Raw genomic sequence first — 26,775 nt, forward strand, 5'->3', positions numbered from 1 at the left:
CATCAACATCTATGAGCCTGCAGTGACATTACAGAGTGCATTAACTTGAGATGGTGATGAAAACGGAAAGATATAGCCTAATTTAGCCTACAGTAAATATTCTGACCTGATATGGCAATGTTCTGCTCTCACACTAAATGATGGATCGTTATACACTAATGGGACGCAAGCAGTGGCTGAGCGTCATATTTCCAAATGCAAAAGACGTCAAACGCCATTGAAAACCTGTCCGGTTAATGTTGCCTTGCTTGTCGGCGATCCTACATGTATGCTAGAATATGACTTAAGATCTTTTCTTACTCATTAGGCTCCATAGTTCAATTCGGCATATAGCCGACATATAAAGCAGCAATTGCTTCAATGAAATCTCAACTTTTCGAGCTGGTTCACTTGTCTTCTTTCACCAAAACGCACCTGGAGGGCGGTAGCGAGCAATAGGCACCAACTCTAAAAGTTGAGATTCATTTTATGAGCTGCTTGGGGATCACTTGTATGCCGAGTTCACCGGCGCCTAAGGGTCAATAAGGGCTAAAATCATGGTCTGCAATGTATGTACTTTGCCGATAAGCGATTGCACATTTAATTGCCAGATTTTTTTTAAGCATTTACAGTTATCAGGAGAAAGGCAACGTAATGGGGCTAGCTGGGTGCTAACTTTTTGCTAAGAAACTTTGAGATGAGTATCTACTTAAAAGCACTGATGTTGGCTGCCTACTTTAGTTTGATAGCTCGTGTATTTATATACCATTAAAGCAATGCAGGTCCCGTGCACAAAGTAGCTGTGTTATAGTGTTGTAGTAGTAGTAGTAGTAGTAGTAGTAGTAGTAGTAGCAAAAAATAATAAGCTAGCCGGCTAACGCTGACTTTAAAGTTGAACGGAAGTGATGTCGACACGCTTTTGTTTTGTCCCGTAGTGGGCGTGGCCAAAACCCTCCTGTCTCCCTGCCTGTTCGTGGCGAAGTGGAATGTAAACAGCTAGCATGCTCGTCTGTCAGCCACTGTCAGCGAAAATTACAAACGTGGACCAGTTGGTAAGTATCCGCCTGAATCTACTTTATTTCTGTCTGAACGAACAGATGACCGCCTTCTGTCGGGAACCGGCTCGCGCGGTGAAGTTGTTTCCTTTGTGGAACAGTTGCTAACTTGGCTAGCTTATCTGGAAGGCTAGGTTTGCTAGCTCAGGAGTTGTTGTGTTAGCAAACGGCTTGCTCAAGGCTGCCATCAACAGCTTGCATTTGCAGCGTTGCTATCAGTTTTCAGATGAGGTGAGTCAACACGAGGATTGTTGATTTGAGGAATTGTTGGCGAGCTAATGCTGTTGCCTCATAAGTTCTGACTGTTGCAATATAACTTTGCGCTGTGATAAATCTTTAATGAGGCGAGAATGACAGTAAGTTTAGCTGTGACGCTAGCTTCTTCTCTGTCTTCTGTTTTGTTATCTGACAGTTTAGCGAAATGATTACTCAGCTAAATTGGTTCGACGGGCTGGTTGATCTTGCTTTCTCTGTTGTTTTTCTAACATTAGCTTTCCTAATCCCCTTTCCTAATCCCCTTTCCTCTGTCTTCTTAGCAACATAGATGAATTGATATTGTGATGGTCATTTACTTTTTCCCCCTGAAAGAACTATCTTTGGTAATTGCTTCTTCCTTGTGTTTGTCTCCCTTCAGGTCTGATATAAAGTGTATTGACTTTTCAGACGAAGCTCGGACAGACAGAGAGCCTGATCCGGAGAGTCTTCCTTCCCTGTCGCTCATCTGACGGACAGCGGGGGAAATGCTTGACAGACTGCAGCTCTGTTGTCACGCTGCCCTGTTGAAAAGAGCTTCACCCCTCAAACAAACATCTCTCTCTGTTTCCCTACAGCCGGCTCCCTGGCATCAGCAGAGAAAGCACAGCTTGTGCTGTAGGCCGACTTGCAAATAGGCCTGGAATCACCCTGAGCAGCAGAGGAGGCCTCCTGCGCTCCTCCATGCTGTTGTTGTCGCCCGAGGCGATTCAACCAAACCGACTGGACTAGGAAGCTCAGAAATCTGTAGACTTGGAGCTAGGAACATCTCCAAAGTTTTGGGTTTGTGTTTATTGTGATACTTTGTGTCTTGAATATATATTTTTCTTGTTGTATAGGGAAGTAACTTGTATGGTTTTGTACAGTTTAGTGTGTACGCCATGTGCAATGTCAGAGAGATAGTAGCGTTTGTTATCTGAAACCCCCAAACCGGCATCAGAGGGCAGGCAGCTGATAGATTAGTGGTTCTTCTAACAGAAACAGAGATCAGCAGCGTTCCCAGGCGGCCATGTTGAGGCTGCGGCTCGTTTAGGAAAGCGAGGACCTCTGTCACTCAGGAATGCCAGGAGGGAGCCGAGTGCCGGCCGGGGAGAGCGCCACTCCTCTCCTTATTTAGCTTTAGAGGAAAACTGCCAGTTTTTTACCGCCGGGTCTTCGTCCTGAATCAGCGTTTCACTTTGGTTCATTGTGTCAAATTTTGAGAACGTGGCCTGGATCCAGACAAGGTGTTTTTGTAAACGAATATCAAAATTTCATAAGAAGGGCTAAGTTTGTTAGATATTTTTTTGTATATTTGGTTTGTTTTTGTACACTTGTACAGTATATATTGAGTATATCGGGCTCTTGTTGCCGACAGACTGTAGTCTGGTCTGTGTAGTGTTCCTTGAAGCCCGGCCTTCTGTCATTCCCACATATTGATTGAAGCGCTTAATTGGACAGCATTGATTGGCGAGCCATGGCTGAGTCCAGCGCTGAGCCGCTGGGAGGAGATCTGCTGATCGCGGGCAAAGAGGATCTGTCTTCCCTGGCAGAAAACATCTCCAAAGACCTCGCCTTACCCACGCCTGTAGCCGTGGCAACAGAGGGGCATGGCCACACATCGGGGTCGGATGTCACCGCTGAGGTCCCCGGCACCGCCGCGACCCACAGTCCTTTGCCTGCCAAAGTCCTGACGCAGGAGATGCCGCTCACGCCGGAACCGTCGTCCCTGTCGTCTGAAAACGGAGCGGTAACGGCCACCACAGAAGAAGAGTCTCTGTCTGCTCTGCTCGGCCACATCAAGGCAGAAGGAGCCATGGAAGGAGGAGCGGAGCAAGGTGAGCCTGGGGAAGAAGGAGGTTCAGTGTAGCTCGGTGGGTAGAGCAGTGTCTGAAATGAACTTGTTGCTTCACCTGCCAAGGCCTGGTAAACTAAAAAAAATTCACCTGTCAAGAGTCATTTTATGTTTAGCTTGATTTAATTGGCTGAGGGTCAGAGAGCGTGTACAGTGGCCGCAGGGACAAAGTTTGAGAAATGGCAAAACACCAAAGACTGAATATAACCGAGGCTTTCAAATGTTATCGTGTCTAAAAGTTACCAGTCAGTGTGGCGGCAACGCTGACTGATTTATCCATCAAAGACTCAGTTTACCGGCATTCGGAGCTTGGAGGGAGTCTTTCAGAGTATTACACTTTCCCAAAAATGTGAAACAACATTTCTGCTTCCAGGTCTGGATCTGGACCTGGAGGAGAGTTCATCTGTCGCCACGGCGGGCGGCTCCGACGACCAGCGCCAGTCCACCGACTCGGCCTCCTTCTCCATCCCCAGCCTGGAGCTGTCGGACGGGAACGCGGCGACGGGGAACTTCCTGGATGTGGACGAGGCGCTGTCCTCCTCCTACTCCGCCCTGGGAGCCGAGGGCCGCTCCCCCTCCACCGAGGTTCCCAGCCTGAGAGACGAGGAGGCGCCGGGAGCCGCCGCCGCCGCCGCAGGTGAGCTCTTCTTTTTGTTGTTGCTGTTTTCCCCCACAGCAGGGTGGGGGAAAACAGGCAGTCAGTCAGTCAGGGAGACGCTTCACTCCTCTGTAGCTGCACATCTACATCACCATCAAACTACATCACCATCAAACTACATCACCGTCAAACTACATCACCATCAAACTACATCACTGTCAAACTACATCACCGTCAAACTACATCACCGTCAAACTACATCACCGTCAAACTACATCACCGTCAAACTACATCACCATCAAACTACATCACTGTCAAACTACATCACTGTCAAACTACATCACCATCAAACTACATCACTGTCAAACTACATCACCATCAAACTACATCACTGTCAAACTACATCACCGTCAAACTACATCACCATCAAACTACATCACCATCAAACTACACTGTCAAACTACATCACTGTCAAACTACATCACCATCAAACTATATCAGTACATCATTATCAAACTACATCACTGTCAAACTACATCACTGTCAAACTACATCACTGTCAAACTATATCAGTACATCACTGTCAAACTACATCACCATCAAACTATATCAGTACATCATTATCAAACTACATCACCGTCAAACTATATCACCGTCAAACTACATCACCGTCAAACTATATCACTGTCAAACTACATAACTGTCAAACTATATCAGTACATCATTATCAAACTACATCACTGTCAAACTACATCACCGTCAAACTACATCACCGTCAAACTATATCAGTACATCATTATCAAACTACATCACTGTCAAACTATATCAGTACATCATTATCAAACTACATCACTGTCAAACTACATCACTGTCAAACTACATCACTGTCAAACTACATCACTGTCAAACTATATCAGTACATCACTGTCAAACTACATCACCATCAAACTATATCAGTACATCATTATCAAACTACATCACCGTCAAACTACATCACCGTCAAACTATATCACCGTCAAACTACATCACCGTCAAACTACATCACTGTCAAACTATATCACCGTCAAACTATATCACTGTCAAACTACATAACTGTCAAACTATATCAGTACATCATTATCAAACTACATCACTGTCAAACTACATCACCGTCAAACTACATCACCGTCAAACTATATCAGTACATCATTATCAAACTACATCACTGTCAAACTACATCACCGTCAAACTACATCACCGTCAAACTATATCAGTACATCATTATCAAACTACATCACTGTCAAACTATATCAGTACATCATTATCAAACTACATCACTGTCAAACTACATCACCATCAAACTATATCAGTACATCATTATCAAACTACATCACTGTCAAACTACATCACCGTCAAACTACATCACCGTCAAACTACATCACCGTCAAACTACATCACCGTCAAACTACATCACTGTCAAACTACATCACCATCAAACTATATCAGTACATCACTGTCAAACTACATCACCATCAAACTATATCAGTACATCACTATCAGACTACATCACCATCAAACTGCTACTACATCACTATCGAACTACATCACTATCGAACTACTGTACATCACTATCAAACTACATCACTGTCAAACTACTACTACATCACTATCGAACTACATCACTATCGAACTACATCACTATCAAACTACTACTACATCACTATCAAACTACATCACTATCAAACTGCATCACTGTCGAACTACATCACTATAAAACTACATCACTATCAAACTACTACTACATCACTATCAAACTACATCACTATCAAACTGCATCACTGTTGAACTACATCACTATCGAACTACATCACTATCAAACTACTACTACATCACTATCAAACTACATCACTATCAAACTACATCACTATCAAACTACATCACTGTCAAACTACATCACTATCAAACTACATCACTGTCGAACTACATCACTATCGAACTACTGTACATCACTATCGAACTACATCACTATCAAACTACTACTACATCACTATCAAACTACATCACTATCAAACTACATCACTATCAAACTACATCACTGTCAAACTACATCACTATCAAACTACATCACTGTCGAACTACATCACTATCAAACTACTGTACATCACTATCAAACTACTACTACATCACTATCAAACTACATCACTATCAAACTACATCACTATCGAACTACTGTACATCACTATCAAACTACTACTACATCACTATCGAACTACATCACTATCGAACTACATCACTATCGAACTACTGTACATCACTATCAAACTACTACTACATCACTATCGAACTACATCACTATCGAACTACGTCACTATCGAACTACGTCACTATCAAACTACGTCACTATCAAACTACGTCACTATCAAACTATGTCACTATCAAAACTATGTCACTATCAAAACTACGTCACTATCAAAACTACATCACTGTCAAACTACATCACTGTCAAACTGTCACTATCAAACTACATCACTATCAAACTACTACTACATCACTATCAAACTACATCACTATCAAACTACATCACTATCACACTACATCACTATCACACTACATAACCATCAACCTACATCAGTATTGAGCACAGTCTGCATACAGACAGCAGTCTAATATAATATATGTCTACAGATACAGAGTGTACGGTGTGTGTGTGTGCGTGTGTGTGTGTGTGTGTGTGTTGAAGCAGCTGATGTACAGTGCGGCGCTCCAGGTTATCAGGAGGAAGTTGTCAAACAATAGGAAGTGGGTGAGGAAACAAAATTAGAAAGTTCTCTCTTGAAGCTGAGGAACAAAGCACTCGCCGTACTGCAGGAACAGTAATAGACGTAATCATCAGAGGTTTGATCTCACGGTTATTTATGAACAGTCACACGGTTTTAAACACATGTGGGACCAGGCTGGAGGAAATCTGGGTGAACTGGGTGTTGTGTAACAGGCCATAATCCACAATGACGTGTTTCTTTACGTTTTTAAGGATTTAGCTGATTCATTTATCCAGAAAGACGGTGAATGAGCAGGGAGGGTCTCAGTGTTTAGTTTTAGTTTAGTTTATTTTCACAGTGATAAAGCATAGAAGTGAGATGATAAAATAAGATCAGAAAAACATGCAGGAAGGAGAGATGAAAACAAGGCAACAAACATGTCGTCCCCCATGAATGATGAACTCCCCGTCTGGGCCAATCTGAGACTTGTTTTGTTTGTTTTTGTCAACATTCAGCACACAGTAATATCACATGTTAAAAGTGGAATCACCTGTTAAAATGAAATTAATACTGTGCAGTAATGATACAGTTCCAGAGTTTCAGCGCTTTGTTGTCAGAAACCCTCAGGTGACAGACACATATCAAGATAAAGTACATTCAATATACATGTCTGTGTATACTCTGTGTGCATCTCTGGATAAAGTGCATACTAAGAAGTGCACACCCCATAGCACCATATCTAACTGCAAAGTAGTTCATGAAATCAGCTGTTTTCATGAGTTAAACCATTTAAAAGTAGTAATGATCAAAATAAAATCAGGCAAGCTAAAAAAAAAAATGCAAGCAGCCTCAGAGTTAAAGTCAGTAACAAATAAGTGTCCTTGTTTGGAGCTTTAACTCTAATTTGGGCCAATCTGTGCCATTTTGAATGCTGAATGTAGCGATGAGATGCATCATTTCATCGTTTTGTCAAAATCGGATCAGTGTTGTAAAAAAGTAAACAAACATTGTAGGCCTTAGGCCAATCAGTGCAATACTGCCAGAACGGAGCAGTGACACGCATCAATCCCCAAAGTTTTGTCAAAATCTGATCAGTAGCCTCTGAGATATTGACAAACGGACGTACGGACTGATCCATAGTCCTTCCCCTGATTTGATCATGGGGGACAGTTACTAATTTGTGCAGGTGAAATGAAAAAAAAAAACACCACCTAAAAACAAAGCAACACGTCAGCAGGATACGTGGCTGTCGTTGGGGATTGAACGTGTGTCCTTTTGGTTACGGGACGGTCCGTCGCCGCCCGGCCGCCCCACACCCAGTTCACCCTGCTCAGCTGCAGCTCTGTGTGACTGTAGTTGACTTGCTGTCCACAGGGGGCGCCACCGCTGCCGCCGCCGCCACTGCTGCTGCTGCTGGTGCTGCGGACGCCGAGCCCTCCATGCCGGCCTACTACCTGGTGAAGTGGATCACCTGGAAGGAGAAGAAGACGCCCATCGTCACCCAGAGCGAGAACGGACCCTGCCCCCTGCTGGCCATCATGAACACACTCTTCCTGCGCTGGAAGGTAAAGACGCCGCGCATCGGGCCTCAGTGTTGGCGTCAACATTAGGAGACGCCAGACTGTCTCTTCTAAACCGGTGGTTCTCAACCCGGGGGTCGGGACCCTCCGGGGGGCGCGAGATAATTTGGGTGGGGGTCACAATTAGGGTTGGGGTCTGAAAGCATTTTATAGAATCTGAATCCAGTATCAAATCTCCTTATTGAATCCCTTATTGAATCTATTTAGGTAATTTGTTGCGGGGGAAGACAATTTCTTAGTTAAAAAATGGGTATTGTTCTTATTGCACTCATTACTGTAACAAAATAGCTTTCAGCAATGTTAAGTAAGTGGAAATAATATGAATTCTACTTAATCATTTAGCCAATGTCACCTAAATGAATGTCTGCCTTAGCTGTGCAGAACTGTGTTGAACTGACTGAAGATGAACTGGTTGCAGCGGCAGGTGGAGGCGGCACAAGGTGTAAAACATTCTGCGCTCTTTTACTCTTCTGATTCTTTTACTTTGCTCTGATGCTGCGTAGATAAATGTTTCAGCACCGGCCTGTAGCCTGTAGAGGACTGTGCTGTGAATATTACATTTCACAGTTTGTTGGTTGATTGTAGTGAAGTGCAGCCACACTTTGGAACATCTGATCTGCCATGTTCAGTCAGACCAGTAAACAAACTGGGGAGTGCGAACACGTATTACATCATCAGTTGCCAACAGCAGTTCTAGAAGAGAGAGGAGAAAAAAAAGATTTGATAAGAGATTCATGAGACTCGGAGCTTAACGAATCTGGGTGGAAAATTGGAAAAGACGGTACCCAACCCTAGTCACAATATGATTTATATGATAGGAAAAACACATATTCCTACTATACCAATTTATTCTCGTGTCTATTTTTTCGCTCGTTCACCCCGGCTCTGCTGGCTTCAGTAACCTGTCTGTCTCTCTGTCAGACAGCGGAGCCTCTTATCCGTGTTTACTGTCCACAGCAGAACGACCGTCCTCCACAAGACGAGCTCGACTCAGAGAAGAGCACCTGCTACCCAAAACAGATCAGCTGCTGATACTAAACATCCACAGCGCCCCGCGTTTCACCTTTTTAGATACTTTGGATCATGTTGGGTGTCTCCGTTGGAAATAGGAAAATGACTTTGTTGTCCACCGGCCACAGTGGCTGATAGATCCTATTATTCACCAGCCACTGTCACTATTTTACCAATAAACTAGACTTTTAGAATAGAAAAAAACCTCCAAGTGACAGCTGCTGAAGCGGCTGGAAGAGCGGACAAACTTGACAGCTACGACCAGAATTGATCGGCGTTTGGCCGGCGGTCGGCGTTTGTTTCTCACACTGGTTGGAAATATTTCCAAGGCTGAAGTTTTCCTCGTGAAAACGTTCAAAACAGGAGCAGCTGCTCTGCTGGAGGCTCGGCGGTGAGTCAGGTCGTCTGGCTCGGCGGCTGCTGCTGAGTCACCATCATGTGTTTTCTCCTCCATGGCAGAGGGAGGCTGCCGCTCCCAACATGTGGGCGTTAGGACTGTGGTCATGTTGCAAGATCAAACAGAAACTAACTTTATTGTGTTTTAACTGTAACTAAACAGAACCGTCTGTCCTCAGGCCAAGCTGCCGGCTCAGACTGAAGTCATCACTACTGAAGACCTGATGGCTCATCTGGGTGAGAAAACACACTCTCTCACACACACACACACACACACACACACACACACACTTCAGCCGGAGCCTTAGACGTCGAGTTTGGTCAGTGTAGTTTTCACTGGCAGCCAGGATGATGATTCAGTATTCTGGTTTCTGGTCTTTCAGTGAATCATATGGTGATGATATTGATTATTGATTAATTCTGTTGTCTGAACTGATGAGAACAAGCAGATTTTATTTAAAAACTCTTTTAAAACAAAATGAGGTGTGAAACATTTTAAGGAATATTATTTGAAAATGTCAGTTTTGTTTGACATCACACTCTAACATCACCATTCAGTTCAATGGGATGAGTATTAATTTGATTATTTAACATGTGATTTTGCAGACGTGAGGCATACAGCCACACTGTGAAATAACAAAACTCAACAAAAGTCAGTGCGTCACCTGAGTGACTCTGAACTCATCTTGACAGCTCAGTGTCACCGAAAATATGGATTCTGTTATTCTGTTCACTGCTTCAGTGTTTAAATCTAATCTGCAGCATTTTCTGGTTTAGAAAGACAGAGGTTAACGGAGAAAACGTTATTCCTGTTGTGATCCCATTCAAGAGATAATGGTATTTTTCAAAGTTGTAAACAGATCGGTGAGGATGCTTCTAGTTTTCCTCACCATGGTGACATTACAGAAAAAAAAAAACTATTTAATTCTAGAGAAAGACGACCAACATGGTTCCTGAATCAAGGACATTCAGACAGTGAAATTTATTATCGACAGTCAACTTGTTTAATCTGCTGGACGAAAAAACAAGAGAGGAAAAACGAAAAACTCATCTGCCGCTGTCAAAATTTTCTGATAAACTCATCGGACATGGTCAAAATTTTTGGACAAACTTACCAGCCACTTTAAAAAATTGTGTTAATTTCCTCTCCTGCTGCTCTTTGTTCCTACAGAGAAGTTTAGTTGTGCAGGAAGACGGAGGGAGTTAGAGACACGATCCTGTTTATGGTCACAAGATCAGAAACCACAGAAAACAGCAGTGGACAAAACACATTTACAGTTTAAATGATCAGTCTGCTCTGTGGTACTAATGTGTGTTGATTTCTTCTGTAGGAGAGTGTGTGTTGTCCGTCACACCCAGAGAGAAGGCAGATGGAATGGAGCTCAACTTCCAACAGGTACTCTAACACACACACACACACACACACACACACACACACACACACACACACACACACACACACAGAGAGGGAATGTCATTTCAACTTCCAACAAGTAAACACACATCATCACACCACTCACATGATCCATAAACACACAGAGCCAGGCCGCTCTCCTGTGTTTACATCGCTGTAATCCTCCTCAGGTATGTGTGTGTGTGTGTGTGTGTGTGTGTGTGTGTGTGTGTGTGTGTGTGTGTGTGTGTTTTGACTGCCCGGATGACATCAGCACCACCTCAACACTCTGAACCACAGAACACGACGCCCTTCCTGGTGTTGCTGCTGCAGCGTTACAGCAGCAGAATAAGCTAGCTGCACTGCGGTGACCTTTGACCCAGAAGATTAGCGGAGACCTGCTGATCCCTTCAGCCTTCCAGCAAAACATGACATCATCCCTGCTGATACTGTAGCACAAACTGTGACCTCATCAGGGATAATACTGACTGTCAGGTGTCATGTCACCGCAGCGCTGCTGTTACTGAAAGTCCAGTTTAGTCATGAAGTGTTTTCACAGACAGAAAACATGTCGTCCCACACGGATGATGAAACCCCAGCTGGACCAATCAGGAACCCTCTTTACACAGAGGAAAAGGGGGAGGAGCCCCGGCGTCAGTTTGTGTGTGAACGTGTCGTTCTGACCCAACCAGCACCAAGAACAGCTGGAGAACAGCCAGGTCTGACCCGGTGTGTGTCCTGTGGAAATGAAAAGCCGAGAGAATAGCTGGAGCGAATACCATGGTAACCATGGTAACCACCTCTCGCCAAAGGTTTCGGTAAAACCCAACAAGTAAACAAACGTAGCGCCCCCCTGTCAGCCAATCCCTAAACTTCTGTGAAAATCCATTCAGTGGTAAAACATGTAAACCAAACACAAAATTAGCTAAAAACAAAACATTTTCTCTGTACCTGCTGCTTCTTAACTAAACTAGCTGGTAGTTCACAGAGGCTTTTTGATATCTTTTGTCATTTATTTCTATTGTGTATTTCACATTAAAAATAACTAATTTGTTATTGATCAGAATGAAACAGGGAAAGTTCAGCGCAGCTCGATCCACTGAGGGGGAGAAAAGGGATTCTGATCAGTAGAAATATTAGTTAATTTGAACTCGTTCATAACAAAATAAATAAAAGTGTTTGCATTTGTGTCCATATTCAACTTGTGTGTGTGTGTGTGTGTGTGTGCAGAACATGAGCGATGCCATGGTGGTGCTGCCCAAGCTGTCGACCGGTCTGGACGTCAACGTGCGCTTCACCGGCGTGACGGACTTCGAGTACACACCGGAGTGCATCGTGTTCGACCTGCTGGACATCCCGCTGTACCACGGCTGGCTGGTCGACCCGCAGGTACCGTGTGTGTGTGTGTGTGTGTGTGTGTGTGTGTGTGTGGGGACTTGTACTTCTATACTTGTGAGGATCAAAGGCCCTGGTGAGGAGAGAAAGATCACAAAAAATCCTCCAAAGTGAGGACATTTCTCCAGTTCTCATTTTTTCGTTTAGGGTTCAGATTAAAATTCAGTTAGAGAGGGAATTTAGTGAGTGGAAAGTCCTCACAAGTGTAGTAATATAAGCCTGTGTGTGTGTGTGTGTGTGTGTGTGTGTGTTTATGGCGAGCTGGCCTTCCCTTGCTGTGTGTTTGTCACTAAATGCCTGACACTGAACTTTGTCAGTTTTCTGTTTGTGGAAATTGTTGCATAAGCGAAATTGTCTCTGAAGTGATAAAATTAAACTGGCAGAAAGTGAAGTTCCCCACAGCGTCTCAGCGGTCTGTTCTGCTGCCTCAGCCGGGCTTTGTGCCGATGAAATGAAGAAGCGGGTGAAGTGACACTTTACAGTCGGGTCAGACGCTCGGACGTGCGGCCCGTCTCCAAAACGGCCGGTGAATGGAAAAAGAAAATACCTGCCAAGAATAATTTATACCGTCCAAAATAATTGATACGAAATAATGAATATACATGTTTCAGTGAAATATGTTTCCACTCGGGCTGAGTGATTTTGAAAAAATATCTTAATTGCGATTATTTTGACTGATATTGCAATTGCGATATGATTTGCGATATTAGACGGAATGATAATTTTTACATCATTATTCTCATTTTCATTGAAAAACGTATTAAAATGATTATGGTGTGATTTTTGCGGGGATCTGTACCAAACAAAGATGTTTTCTTAAGTCTGTAGAATATGATGTGTAGGCAGGACATCTCTGCAGCACCACAATATTTCATTTAAAATGGTATTTTGACACATTTCGCCTTTAACAAATATTACGCCTCCTGCGATTTGAAAATTGCAGTAGGCCATATTGCGATTTCGATAAAATTTCAGATTCAGTAAGGAGACGAGAGCAGATTTGGAGTTTCCATTTAAAACTTAATTTAAAGCTCACTCACTTTAAAATGGATCGTGGTAATTCATCATGAAGCGACTCCACATGGGATTAAGTTTATTCTACTTAATTTAAAAGACTAGACTCTGCACTCTACCTGCTTCAGTAACGCTTTATTTTCCGGGTTCTGCAATTTTCTAATAATTTCCTAGAAAGGAGCTGTTGATTTCTTGGGAAGTTTCCTGGAAAGAACCATGAAGTGATGTAGCAGTTATATAGACAATTAGAAATGAACTAAAATTAATTAAGTATTCAACAAATAACTATATGATATAATTATATGAATAATGACTCCTGATAATTGGCCTCTCCCTATTATTTTTCCAGTAAACAGATAGTTTTTTGATAGTTTTGCAGCTGAAACTGTTAGAAATGTTCAGTATGTGACGGACTCTGCTGCTGCTTCACTTCCTGCTGCTTTCAGGAAACTTCCAGAGAAATGAACACTTCCTTTCTAGGAAATTATCAGGAAATTACGGACCTGGAAAATAAAGTGTTAGCGCTGTTTCCGGTTCTACTCGGTGTACACAGTAGAATCAGTCGCTGTGTGTTCATTTAAAACTTCTTCACTCACTTCTACGACGGATCAAGATTTAAAATTCATCATGAAGGGAAACAGAATCCAAACCACAGGAGCCGTTCGAAGCATTTTGGGTTTGTGTGTGTTTTGTTTGACGGACTTCACATGAAACTCAACAGACACTAACATATTCTTTACTGCTCTGTAATAATAATAATAATAATAATAATAATAACTTTGTTTCTATAGCACTTATTAAAAACAGAGTTACAAAGTGCTTTCCAAAGGCATCAGATTAACAACCAGAAAAACACAAAGTAAGAATGGATTTCCGGTAATAATTTTGTGCAATAATTTAAAACAAAGGGGAAGGAAAAAAGCAGGAGGTCAGGGATTTCCTCCTAATCCCCCCCCCCACACCCACCCACAAATTATTATTTTACTCATTTCTATATTATTGTTGTTATATATTGTAGTAAAATGCACATACTTTACATATTTGTATTTTATTGTAGTATAATGCACATATTCTACATATTTTTATATTTATTTTCTTATTTCTATTTTCTTATAATTTCTCTATGCCTATATATATTTCTGTGAGCAACCGCAACAAAACCCAATTTCCCCTCGGGGATCAATAAAGTAAATTCTGATTCTGATTCTGAATTAAAACATGAGACACGCAAACGTAAAAACAAAAGAACATAAAAGCAATGAATCGGGTATTAAAAACAAGTCCAGGAAGTGAGTTTTAAGAAGAGATTTGTGAAGTCTGACAGGTTTTGTTCCTCATCAGTTTCCTCTCTGCTGCCCCCTGCTGCTCAGCCAGGTTACTGCTGTACTGAGGTCTGCAGACACAAGCAGCTTCACACTGTATGACTCACATGATGAACCTTATCCTTATAGAAAACCACCTGGATTCAACAAGTCCAGAACACCAGACAGACCTGACAGGACCTGCAGGGGAACTCTTAGATATTTAGAAGAGAGCCGACTTGTCTAATATTCTGTGATGTTATTTTCTTGGAATGACGGCCTTGTTTGTAGTTCATATTGTCCGGCACATTGTTATTTCTTTTTCGTATACTTGATTTATTTGGTTGTTGTGTTCCTGCTGTAAAGATTTAAAAAAAGATTTAAAATATTGAAAACAAAAGAAAAAAAAAAATTTGAACATTTCTCAGCTTTCTCAACTCGTTTCTGTAGAAGCTCTGTGATACTGCCCTGAAGTCCTAAATGTGTGTGTGTGTGTGTGTGTGTGTGTGTGTGTGTGTGTGTGTGTGTGTGTGTCCCTCCAGAGTCCAGAGATGGTCACAGCGGTGGGGAAACTGAGTTATAACCAGCTGGTGGAGAAAATCATCGACTACAAACACTCTGCAGACAGCAGCCGAGTCAGCGAAGGTACACACGCACACACACACACGCACACACACACACACACACACACAGACACACACACACACAGCAGCCAGGTCAATAAAGGTACGCAGAGGTTTGACAAACCATGCTGTATATGAAAATCCCCCTTTCTCTCTCTCTCTCTCTCTCTGGGGTGTGGTGTGTGTGTGTGTGTGTGTGTGTGTGTGTGTGTGTGTGTGTGTGTGTGTGTGTGTGTGTGTGTGTGTGTGTGTGTGTGTGTGTGTGTGTGTGTGTGTGTGTGCAGGCCTGGTGGCGGAGCAGTTCCTGGAGGCGACGGCCACCCAGCTGTCGTACCACGGCCTGTGTGAGCTCAACACCACGGCCAAGGAGGGAGAGATCTCCGTCTTCTTCAGGAACAACCACTTCAGCACCATGATCAAACACAAGGTGGAGGCTCCGCCCCCGACACGCAACACGCAACACGCAACACGCAACATGCAACATGCAACACGCAACACACGCTTCCATCCCATCACCAAACGCTCCAGTCTCACTGTAGCTCTGTGTATTCAGGCTGCAGGAATCCTGGAGAAATTTAAACCAGAGAGCTGGATAGAAAAGACCCGTCTCTCTCTCTCTCTCTCTCGCCTGTCTCTCTCTCTCTGACCTGTCTCTCTCTCTCCCTCTCTCTCTCTCTCTCTCCCTCTCTCTCTCTCTCTCTCTCTCCCTCTCTCTCTCTCTCTCTCTCTCACCTGTCTCTCTCTGACCTGTCTCTCTCTCTCTCCCTCTCTCCCTCTCTCTCTCTCTCTCTCCCTCTCTCTCTCTCTCTCTCTCTCTCTCTCTCTGACCCGTCTCTCTCTCTCTGACCCGTCTCCCTCTCTCTCTGACCCGTCTCTCTCTCTCTCTCCCTCTCTCTCTCTGACCCGTCTCTCTCTCTCTGACCCGTCTCCCTCTCTCTCTGACCCGTCTCTCTCTCTCTCTCCCTCTCTCTCTCTGACCCGTCTCTCTCTCTCTGACCCGTCTCCCTCTCTCTCTGACCCGTCTTTCTCTCTCTCTGACCCGTCTCTCTCTCTGACCCGTCTCTCTCTCTCTGACCCGTCTCTCTCTCTCTCTCTCTCTCTGACCCGTCTCTCTCTCTCTGACCCGTCTCTCTCTCTCTGACCCGTCTCTCTCTCTCTCTCTCTCTCTCTCTCTGACCCGTCTCTCTCTCTCTGACCCGTCTCTCTCTCTCTCTCTCTCTCTCTGACCCGTCTCTCTCTCTGACCCGTCTCACCCCTCAGGGCCACCTGTACCTGCTGGTGACGGATCAGGGTTTCCTGCAGGAGGACGGTCTGGTCTGGGAGTCTCTCCACAACGTCGAGGGAGACGGGAACTTCTGCGACTCGGACTTCAGGCTGTGCCACCCTCCTCAGAGAGCCCCGCCCCCCCCCGCGCTGCCGCCCACCGCTCAGGAGCAGCAGAGGCAGATCGACCAGGTGTGTGTGTGTGTGTGTGTGTGTGTGTGTGTGTGTCTTTTTTTCCCCCTTACACTCCTCCTCCATCTCCTCTTTGTCAATCTGTTTTTCACTCCTTTTCTCCTTGTCACTTCAAAATCATGATAATCATAAGGATTTTTTTCCCAATATCGATATAGCAGAGGTGGGAACTCGAGTCACATGACTTGGACTCGAGTCACGTGACGTCTTAATAGCTTGAGACTTGACGTGATGCATGAAGAGAAGACTTGAGACTTGACTTGACTTGGGTTCTGCTGACTTGGGACTTGACTCTGACTTGTACTTTGATGACTTGAAAAGGTTTCTAAAGTCTTGACTTGAGATCTTGTGTTTGTGTAAATGACTTAGATTGAAAGTGATGAGATTTGTTCCAGCGGACGACTGAATTTAAATTCTGTTTTCTGAATTTGTATGGAATGATTGAATTTATTGAAGTTGAAACTGATTATAGAAATCAAACTCATGATGCTCTTACCAAGTTTTTATCCTATTAAAACCATATTGCATTGAAAAGTCCTAGATATTTAGTTTTCTTTAAGATATTAAATTGATACTGGACTCTTGATTTGTTCTGACTTGACTTGCTGTTCTACATTTAGACTTGAGACTTGACTTTAATGACTTGGACTTGACTTGAGACTTGAGCCTCAAGACTTGAGACGGACTTGGGACTCGAGCAGAGTTGACTTGGTCTCACCTCTGCGATATAGTGCCGGGTGATAATTCAGTATTCTGGTTTCTGGTCTCTCAGTGGTGATGATCTGGTTCTGCTGCTGAACTGATGATAAAAAGCACATTTTATTTAAAAACTCAAGAGGTTTGACATCACACCTAACATCACCATTCGGTTCAATGGGATGAACATTAATCTGATTATTTAACATGTGATTTTTCAGACTTTATATTTCGATATCGAAGAAGTCCTCATGATTATCGTGATTTTGATTCATCACCCAGCCCTATGTCAATATATATCAGGATATGGCTCATGTATGCTAAATCATGCTAAATAAAAAAATGACAACCACCTTGAATCCATGTCAGGCTGACCTCTGTGTGTGTGTGTGTGTGTGTGTGTGTGTGTGTGTGTGCAGGACTACCTGGTAGCCATGTCCCTGCAGCAGCAGCAGGGCGGGGCCCCGGGGCCGCTCAGCGACCTGGAGCTGGCCCGGCAGCTCCAGCAGGAAGAATACCAGCAACAGCAGCAACTGCAGCAACAGCAGCAACAACAGGGACCACAGCAAGCACCGCAGCAGGTAGCACACCCGCACAGCAACACAGTGGGTCCCAAACCGCGGTCTGAGGACCTCCAGGGGTCCGCACCAACATGAGGAATGGTCTACTGACTGTAAACCTATGAGTCCATGTTGGAGCCGATGGGTCTCCTCTATCTCACTCCAGTAGTATTGTTAGTTCTAGTGTTTCTCCACATTAAGACTACATTTCCCATCAGCCTCGTTGCTTCCTGCCCCCCCCTCCCCCTCCCTGAAGAGGATCAACATGTTGGAAGTGATTTCTCCATCTTCCTTTCCCTCCTTCCACCATCTGCTGCCAGAAACTCTTTCAGCTTTAGCTCCGTTTGCTCTGGAAGAACAGAACCTCTTCCGCAGATTTCCCTCCAGATCCACCAGGTGGAGAAACTATGGAGGATGTTTACTGTCATTATACCAATTACAGCAATGATTTAATAAGACTTGAATGTTAATTATTTGGAAACTGCACCAGCGGCACCAAAATGAATCCAGAACAACAATGTACTTGCCATTCTGCTCAAATATTAACACTGTGTGGGAAACACTGAGATAATATCTGATTATAAGTCACTTTCACAGTTAATATCCTGTAACGGTAACGCTGCTGTTTCCCTGTAGAAATCCACACATCATGTTGTTGTAACGTCTCCAGATGTCCCAAGAGAAGGAGACACTTTAAATAACTGAAACATCGTCGTGTCTTCCAGTTGTTTTGACCGAGTCTTGTGTGTCTGCAGGTCAGAGGTCAGGCGGCGGGCCAGCAGGGAGGAGCAAGAAGAAGAGATAAGGACTCTGACTGTGTCATCTTATAGCCTCCTCCTCCTCCTCCTCCTCCTCCTCCTCCTCCTCCTTTCTCTCTGTGGTCTCCCTCTGCCAGGCTCTACAGCCCCCACACCCCCCCTCTGTCTGCACCGGGGAGTGCACCGCCAAGCCCTGACACACACACACACACACACACACACACACACACACATACACATAGAAAAGGGTTGAAAAGGGTAACGGGTCATTCACAAGAGGAAGCGGAGCGTCAATTGAGGATGTGGTGTGTGTGTGAGAAAGCGAGGCAAAAATAAAAACCACACCACACGTGCACACACACACACACACACACACACACACACACACACACACACGGCCTAACCCAGCTAGCCAGCTCAATGCCAAACCCAAGTGTTTTTTTTAAACAGTTCATATTGTAAACAGGAGGGCGATGTTCCTGTAGTAACAGACAGACAGACAAGCAGACAGACAGGCAGACAGACAGGCAGACAGACAGGCAGACAGACAGGCAGACAGACAGGCAGGCAGACAGACAGGCAGACAGACAGGCAGACAGACAGACAGACAGACAGACAGACAGACAGACAGACAGACAGACAGACAGACAGACAGACTCCTCTCCCTCTGCAGCTGTGGAAAGTCTGGAAACGTATGACAAGTGAATTTGATCATTTCCAGGTCTTGAAAAGTTTGTGAATTGTAAGAAAAGTTGTAAAAATCACTGTTAAAATTAAAAGAAATGAAGGGCTGGAAAACAACGGGTGGAATTTTGAAATGGAAAATGTGAAGCAAACCTGTAAAAACATACAGTCAAACATTTTCTGACTGTTTTCCCCGTGAAGGTTAGCAGCCGCCGCGGCGTGGGCGGCGACGGAGCGGCCTGACGGGCGTTCTGGTTTCAGTCCGCAGAGTCCGCGTCGGAGCCGAGACGCGCTCCGGCTGCTCAGACCAGGTCCGCCCCGGTCCTGGTCTGAGGAAGCCAAGAGCTCTCTTCCAAAAAACAGACAAATCTTGACTTAAGTGAAAAGCAGATATTGGAGCGCTGCTGGTGGGTTCTGTAGTGTAAGAGGGCGCTCTTTGGTCTGTGGGCAAAAAACTTGAAGAAAAAACCAAGGCAACTCTTCTTTGCAGTATTAAAGAATCATTAAAAACACCAACCAGTGCTGTCTGTGTTTTTAATGCTTCTTTCATAAAGTATATAGTCTGTTGATACTACAAAGAGGAGTTGCCTTGGTTTGTAATTCAGTTTCTTCGATATTGTGTGCGACAATGTGTGACCAAATTAACCAATCGGTGTAGCGCCCCCCTTAGGCCAATCAGTGATCAAAATCCAATCGGTGGCATCTGAGATCTTCAGCGTGACGGACAGACGGACGGACCGGGTCGATCCACAGTCTTCTTCCTTTGGATTTCCTGTTGCTGCAGTTTGAGTTTCTCTCTTCTCTGCCTGTTCAGTCATGGCGGCTATCGCTGCTCATGCTAACTACCCAGTTCTTCTTCTTCTGTTGATTCCAAACAAACCGGAAACGTGAAACGCATCACTTCCTGTGCGGCAGGAAGTGATTGGAAAGAGCGACCAGACACCGGCTGCTTAGAACAGACAGAGGAGAAGATTTATGAACTGGAGATAGGTTGGATCACTGCTGAGTTGAGAGCAAAAACAGCCACTTATTTATATGACCATGTTGCATTTTGTGCTGTCAATCATTTTATAAGAGTTGTAGTTTGGTTGTACTTCTGGAATGAAACTGTAAAACCTCCATCATTCGGCAATACACACTTCAGTTCGAGGTCCCAGAGAAAATGTTCCTGTGCAAAGTCTCAAATTCACCATCAGGTCCTGGCAGCATCTTTAATTAAAGCAGCATCACACTCTCAGGTTGCTGCTGCTGCGTCAGTAAAGTTACTACCAGCAACTCCAGTAGTGACCATAGAAGAAGAGTTTCATTTCACCATTTGGAGAAAAAAACAAAACATGTACTCTTAGAAAAGGATTGATGGCACAAAATGAAAACAAATTTGGGCGTTTTTAAAGGCTAGTAGGTAACTAAAGTCCTTTGTATTTTAAAGATACTGAATGATTAACAACAATATTCAGAGTTTTTGGAAATTAAGTGTTCAACCCCTCAAACCAGAGCGAGTACAGACTTATCCTCAGTCTCCAGAACTTGTCTTGGCTCTAATCAGGGTTCCCACACCTTCTTAAACATCAAATTCAAGGACTTTCCAGGCCCAATTCCATCAAATTCAAGGACCCAACACGGCATAGTTTGAGACACGGATCAAGGTGAATTACTGTTACAACACTGAGAATTTTTATAATGAGAACTAGCAGCTTTACAGAAGCTCACAGACAACAGTTAAAAAGAACTTCAATTTCTATTCTTGCAGAAAATATATAAATTCAAGCACTTTCAATGACCCATGTCTATTTATGTCTATTTTCAAAAACTTTCAAGGCCTTGATTTTTTTTTCTCAAATTCACAAACTTTCAAGGACCCGTGGGGACCTTGTCTAATGGAGACAGCGTGGCCGAACTCCAAAACCGAAGTACAGACGCTTGGACTTGTCAGGTCTCGGTGGGCCGGTAGCCGGTTTGTTCAGTTTTCATGAGGATGTGATGTGTGAACAGAGAGGGAGAGACGGACAACAAAATCCTCAGTAACAACAACACTGTTTGGTTCGATGAAGAGCACAAAGAGCTTTCCTCTCCTCTTCCTCCCTCCCTCCCTCCCTCCATCCTCCTGCCCTGTATGCCTTAGAGAGAAAGAAAAGAGAGAGAGTGTTACGGCGTTGTTTGTCAACCTCGATCTCTCTGTGGCTTTTAGAGAGACAGAGAGAAAAGACTTTTCACATTCCTGTCCCTGTGTCTCACCTAGGGATATTTGTTTGAGATTTAAAATAACACAGTAATCTTTCCAAACTGCTTTTCTGGGATCGATTGGTCTTGACCGATACGTCCTGCAAAATTCAGGCCCTGGTCTGTAACACTCGTCTGATTGGTTGTAGATGAGCTGGTTAGCTGCTGTGTTTATTACAGGAATACAGATTGTCCCGTTAGTCAATTTAGCCGTTAGGTGGATAGACACCAAAATCATCCAAGTGTCACCGGTGGATTGTTGGCTTGAGTGCCCCATGCTAACACTTTAGCATACGCTATGTTGAGCGATAGTAGCCCCATGCTAACACTTTAGCATACGCTATGTTGAGCGATAGTAGCCCCATGCTAACACTTTAGCATATGCTATGTTGAGCGATAGTAGCCCCATGCTAACACTTTAGCATACACTATGTTGAGTGATAGTAGCCCCATGCTAACACTTTAGCGTACACTATGTTGAGTGATAGTAGCCCCATGCTAACACTTTAGCGTACACTATGTTGAGTGATAGTAGCTCCATGCTAACACTTTAGCATACACTATGTTGAGTGATAGTAGCCACTAGCATCTCAAAACTGAGAAAATTAGAACTTGTAGCAGCTCCAAGTCTGGCAGTTTTGTGTAGGAAATTGGAGAAATATACACACAATATCAAATAAAAAAATGTAAACTCCCTGCACAGTGGGTGAAGACACGGTCGCTCACCTGAAGTAATTCCAAAAGTAAAAGTCTACATCAGCTACATTGAGTCAAGGATATTTAATTTTTTTAAATGTATGAATCTACAGGTCACATAAAAACACTAACAACTTTTTAATACTAAAAGGTCTTACTATGGATAATGCCAGTGACCCACTGTGTCAACGTTCTCATCACTTAACGGATAAATTGACCAACGGGACGATCTACCAAAAACTTGTAATTGTGTCTTTCTTGTTGGGATCATTTCAGAGATCAGAGACAGACCATCAGGATTTCAGGACCTTTGCCTACAGCCCCATACTTCTCCATTAGCACCCATTCAAACTGGGGCTAGTGAGGACAATGTTGTGCTAGCTGGGAGTTATAATGGTTAGCCATGGTCTAACAACCTGGTGTAAATACTAGTTATTGCTTCCAGTTCATTACATTAAAAAAATGGTTTGAAATGGCAGCAGATGAACCGGTAATTGAAACTGAGACTCCTGTGGTGCTGGAAGCATTTCAGTAGGCTAATAGTTTAACTCGGATCTCATGTTCCTGTTCTGTTGTGGTTGATACACATTTTTGGTTTGGGTTTGGGTTTATTCTACAGAGATAAATGGTAGCATTTAAATCTATTGAAGCTGTTTTTTAAGGTCCCGGTACACGCAGGCTTTTGAGACAAAGGAGATGAGAAATATCGGCCTCAGTAGGGATGGAGGGTTGGAAAATGAAACCGAATCAATTAGGATAATAATATAGATGTATAGTTTGGGCAGTTAGCTGAGGATCTGATCCTGAGCAACTGACAGTGAGCGCAACAGTAGAATAAGAAACAAATGAGACATGCTGTTGGTCAGAACTGTTGCCAAACTGCTCAGCAACGTTTTCTCAAGCTGCTCCCTGTGTATCTTGGCCTGTCATGAGAATGTTATCGGGGCGAATTGTAAATCACGCGAGACTTGTGCCAATACAGGAAGCATCTGTTCCACAAGCTACTGGCCTTGACTTGTTTTACATGGCTAACACACTAGATGTTTTAGCTCATTCGATACCAAAGTGGCTATGCGGCTGTTTTGATGAAGGTTTCTGTGCAGCTGGGATTCAGTTTTCATGGGTTTTTTCTGTCTTTGCATCAGAATTTTAGGCAGGTTTGTGGACACAAAACTCACTTTAATTTCAGTGACAAATCACAACTTAATTGTTGGAGTACGCACTCGCTACTGTTCAGGAGACACTTCTGGATTTCCCTCTTCAGTTTGGATCGGAGGAGATTTCCCACCAGAGAGCAAACTGACAGCAGAATTTAATTTGGACAAACAGGAGAATCCACAGCGGCTCAGTTAGTGGGACGAGACGCTCTGCTCTGCTGCAGCATCACTTCCTGGTTTAAGCTGAGAAGATGCTTAACTTTTACTAAAAATTGTTGCCTAGTGCATCTTTAATTAATTTTCCTATGAATGTTGCCCAAAAAGTTGCCTGGTGTATCACAGCCATGTGTATTTTACTGACTTGAATGACTAGACTTTAAAATGGGGACGACAGCAGAGGCGCAGGTACCTGGGAGTTAATGTCAGTAATTTAAAAGGCAAGGTTGCCCAGAAGCATCTTGGGACTAAATCCATGTTAGTTCTAATGATTTACAATTGGGTTTAATTCTGTTTTATGGGATGAAGATGGCCCTGATGTTAAAATGCTTTAGGAAGTCAGTGGTCAGTCATCATGCTTGGTCCTTTCAGTGGACACTTCCCCGTTCCCGAGTGGAAACTAGACTGAAAAACTAAATTTACAAACCAGGAAGGAAGAACAGTTTTAGATCATGGAAGCGCTCCAGCTTAGGTTTGGGAAGTCGTTGGAAAAGTTAGGGAATTTAACATCAAGACCATGGTGGGATCCCTGAAATATGTCTTGTCAAATTTCCTCCCGCTAAAAATGAATAATATACGTGTTGTTTCCTCACACAAACGAAAGGCCCCTGAAACAACATTTAGAACGTATAGCACTTAAACTTTCCCATCATGCCTGTTTCAGTGGTCAGGTGGTACATGTCACTGTCCAGTCCTCGTCTTTTTTTACTCCTAGGTCAACTGACTGTGTGAACTTTCTGACTGCCGCTATTCTCTCTCTCTTTGCTTTGTATTTAATTTGTCATGATGTCAAATTGTCAGTAAAAACAAAATCTAAACCAACTATCCCATGTTGTCCTCTGTGGTTTGTCTTCACAGTGTTTTAATATTGTTGTTAGTACCGATACATGTGGGCCCAGTTTCACAGACACAGATTAAAGGATAAGGCTGGTGTTTTTAATGCATTTCTTACCATCAACAAATCCTATGAAAATAACAAAATCAGCAATGAATTTGTTTCACTAACAAGTCTGGTTCATGTAGCGGTCCCAGTGCAGCCTCATGTCCCAGCAGCCATAGAACTGCATTGTATTAAAAACTATTAAAACCCGTCACAGAGCCATGCTGCTGCTCTGCAGCATATTTCATCATCACGATGCACCGGGCCGGACGACTTTTTCCTCAAACGACTTAATAAGCCGACCGTAAACACGTTTTCCATCTCGGGAAAGTAGTTCCGTAGCACAGAAAATAGTCCCCGGCGTAATGAAGAATTTGTTCCCGTTTGAATTTGATTTGGTAATAACTACAACAGTCTGACTTTTCATGGTAACAGTTAGAGATTTTTAAAATGTAAACTATGTCTTTGTGAGCTGTATTTAAAGGTTTTTAGCTTAAATTGGAGCCAATGACTTCCAGGTTGACGGCTGAAAAGGGAACGTGCGAAGAGAGCAAACGCATTGTTGATTTTGTTATTTTCATAGGATTTGTTGACGGTAAGCAATGCATTAAAAACACACCGGCCTTATCCTTTAAAGTTAGGGTAGGCAATGTATTTTAGAAGCATTTTGGTTATATTTGTTGAAATGCTCTTTACATCCCGATAGCTATCAATAAAGCAAATGCTCTGCAGGAAAAAAAAAGGGAAAAGCCCGGTCTCTGTGGCTGTCCCAGGCCCTGTACTCAGCCACTCCATCTCAGCACAACCAGGAGTAAACAACCAATCAGGACAGCTCTTCCACAAGGAGGCGTCCCGCCCCTGCCTGTCAATCACACGTGCGCGGACAAGTCTCGCCCCGCCGGCCCTGCAAACTGCAGAGAGAAAAGACATTTATCCACAGAAGAGATGAGGTGAAACAGACATTATCCAAACTGAATAATGAGACTGGAATATACTTGTTGTGTATGGAAGCCAGTTATTTTCCCCACCCACTGTTGTTTTTTTGCCGGCAAATATTTCAGTAACAACTAGATTGAGCCAGCAGACCTGTTTTTTGTGTAAAAGGTTTGAAATTTAACAAGTTTGTCCAGATGCTGCTCTCAGTACAGCGTGAACCTACAGTAGCTCGACCTAGGTGTGTGTTTCTCGTACTGACTAATCTATGCTGACAACAATCATTTTTGCTGCTGAATGTTTTAGTAACAACTAGATTGAGCTACCAGAACTGTGTTTTGCATAAAAGATTTAAATTTATCAAGTTTGCCCCTCTCATGCAGCACCTGAGCCTGTTAGAGAGAGGAGTTACAGGAGGGAGCAGAGAGGGAGGAGGGGAAACTGATCGAACAGCAGAACACATTAAGGTCCAGGCCCGACACACAGAGAGGCAGATTAAGGAGGAGTTTAAGAAGCTTCACCAGTTTCTACAAGAGGAAGAGGAGGCCAGGATCGCTGCACTGAGGGAGGAAGAGGAGCAGAAGAGTCGGACGATGAAGGAGAAGATCGAGGGTCTGAGCAGAGAGATAGCAGCTCTTTCAGACACAGTCAGAGCCATAGAGAAGGAGCTGAGAGCTGAAGACGTCTCGTTCCTGCAGAACTACAAGGCTACAGTGGAAAGAGTCCAGCGCCCCCTGCTGGAGGATCCACAGCTGGTCTCAGGAGCTCTGATAGACGAGGCCAAACACCTGGGCAACCTGAGCTTCACAGTCTGGGACAAGATGAAGGAGATGGTCTCCTACACTCCTGTGATTCTGGACCCCAACACTGCTGATCCAGGACTCATCCTGTCTGAAGATCTGACCAGTGTGAGACGTGGAGAGAGACAGAAGCTTCCTGAAAACCCAGAGAGGTTTGACTCCTACTCTGTCCTGGGATCTGAGGGCTTTAACTCAGGAACTCACAGCTGGGATGTTGAGGTTGGAGACAATACAGTGTGGGGACTGGGTGTGGCAGCAGAGTCTGTCCAGAGGAAGGGAGACATACGGTCTGGATTATGGACAATATGGTTCAAAGATGGTGAATACAAAACATTCTCCACATCAGATCCAGCCACTGTTCTCCCAGTGAAGAAGAAGCTCCAGAGGATCAGACTGCATCTGGACTGGAACAGAGGAAAGCTGTCATTCTCTGATCCTGATACTAACACACACATACACACCTTCACACACACTTTCACTGACAGGCTGTTCCCATTCATCAATACTCCGAATGAACTCTCTCTGAAGATTTTACCAGTGAAGGTCTCTGT

General features: G+C 43.8%; 2 protein-coding genes across 2 annotated transcripts in view; one reads left to right on the forward strand and one right to left on the reverse strand.

The window, feature by feature from the left end:
• LOC139911314 (BCL2/adenovirus E1B 19 kDa protein-interacting protein 2-like) overlaps window positions 1-26,775 on the reverse strand; it is a 225,970-nt gene that overhangs the window by 46,599 nt on the left and 152,596 nt on the right. The window lies entirely within an intron of this gene.
• On the forward strand, window positions 922-19,813 carry mindy1 (MINDY lysine 48 deubiquitinase 1). Its single transcript, XM_078290350.1, has 12 exons — window positions 922-1,031; window positions 1,669-3,103; window positions 3,494-3,757; window positions 7,831-8,021; window positions 9,623-9,680; window positions 10,775-10,839; window positions 12,067-12,225; window positions 15,089-15,191; window positions 15,454-15,596; window positions 16,430-16,624; window positions 17,740-17,901; window positions 18,636-19,813. Exons 2-12 carry the CDS (start codon window positions 2,743-2,745, stop codon window positions 18,708-18,710), a joined length of 1,776 nt encoding a protein of 591 aa, XP_078146476.1. The 5' UTR covers window positions 922-1,031; window positions 1,669-2,742; the 3' UTR covers window positions 18,711-19,813.

This window comes from Centroberyx gerrardi, chromosome 19, assembly GCF_048128805.1.
Source record: "Centroberyx gerrardi isolate f3 chromosome 19, fCenGer3.hap1.cur.20231027, whole genome shotgun sequence".
Lineage (NCBI taxonomy): Eukaryota > Metazoa > Chordata > Actinopteri > Beryciformes > Berycidae > Centroberyx > Centroberyx gerrardi.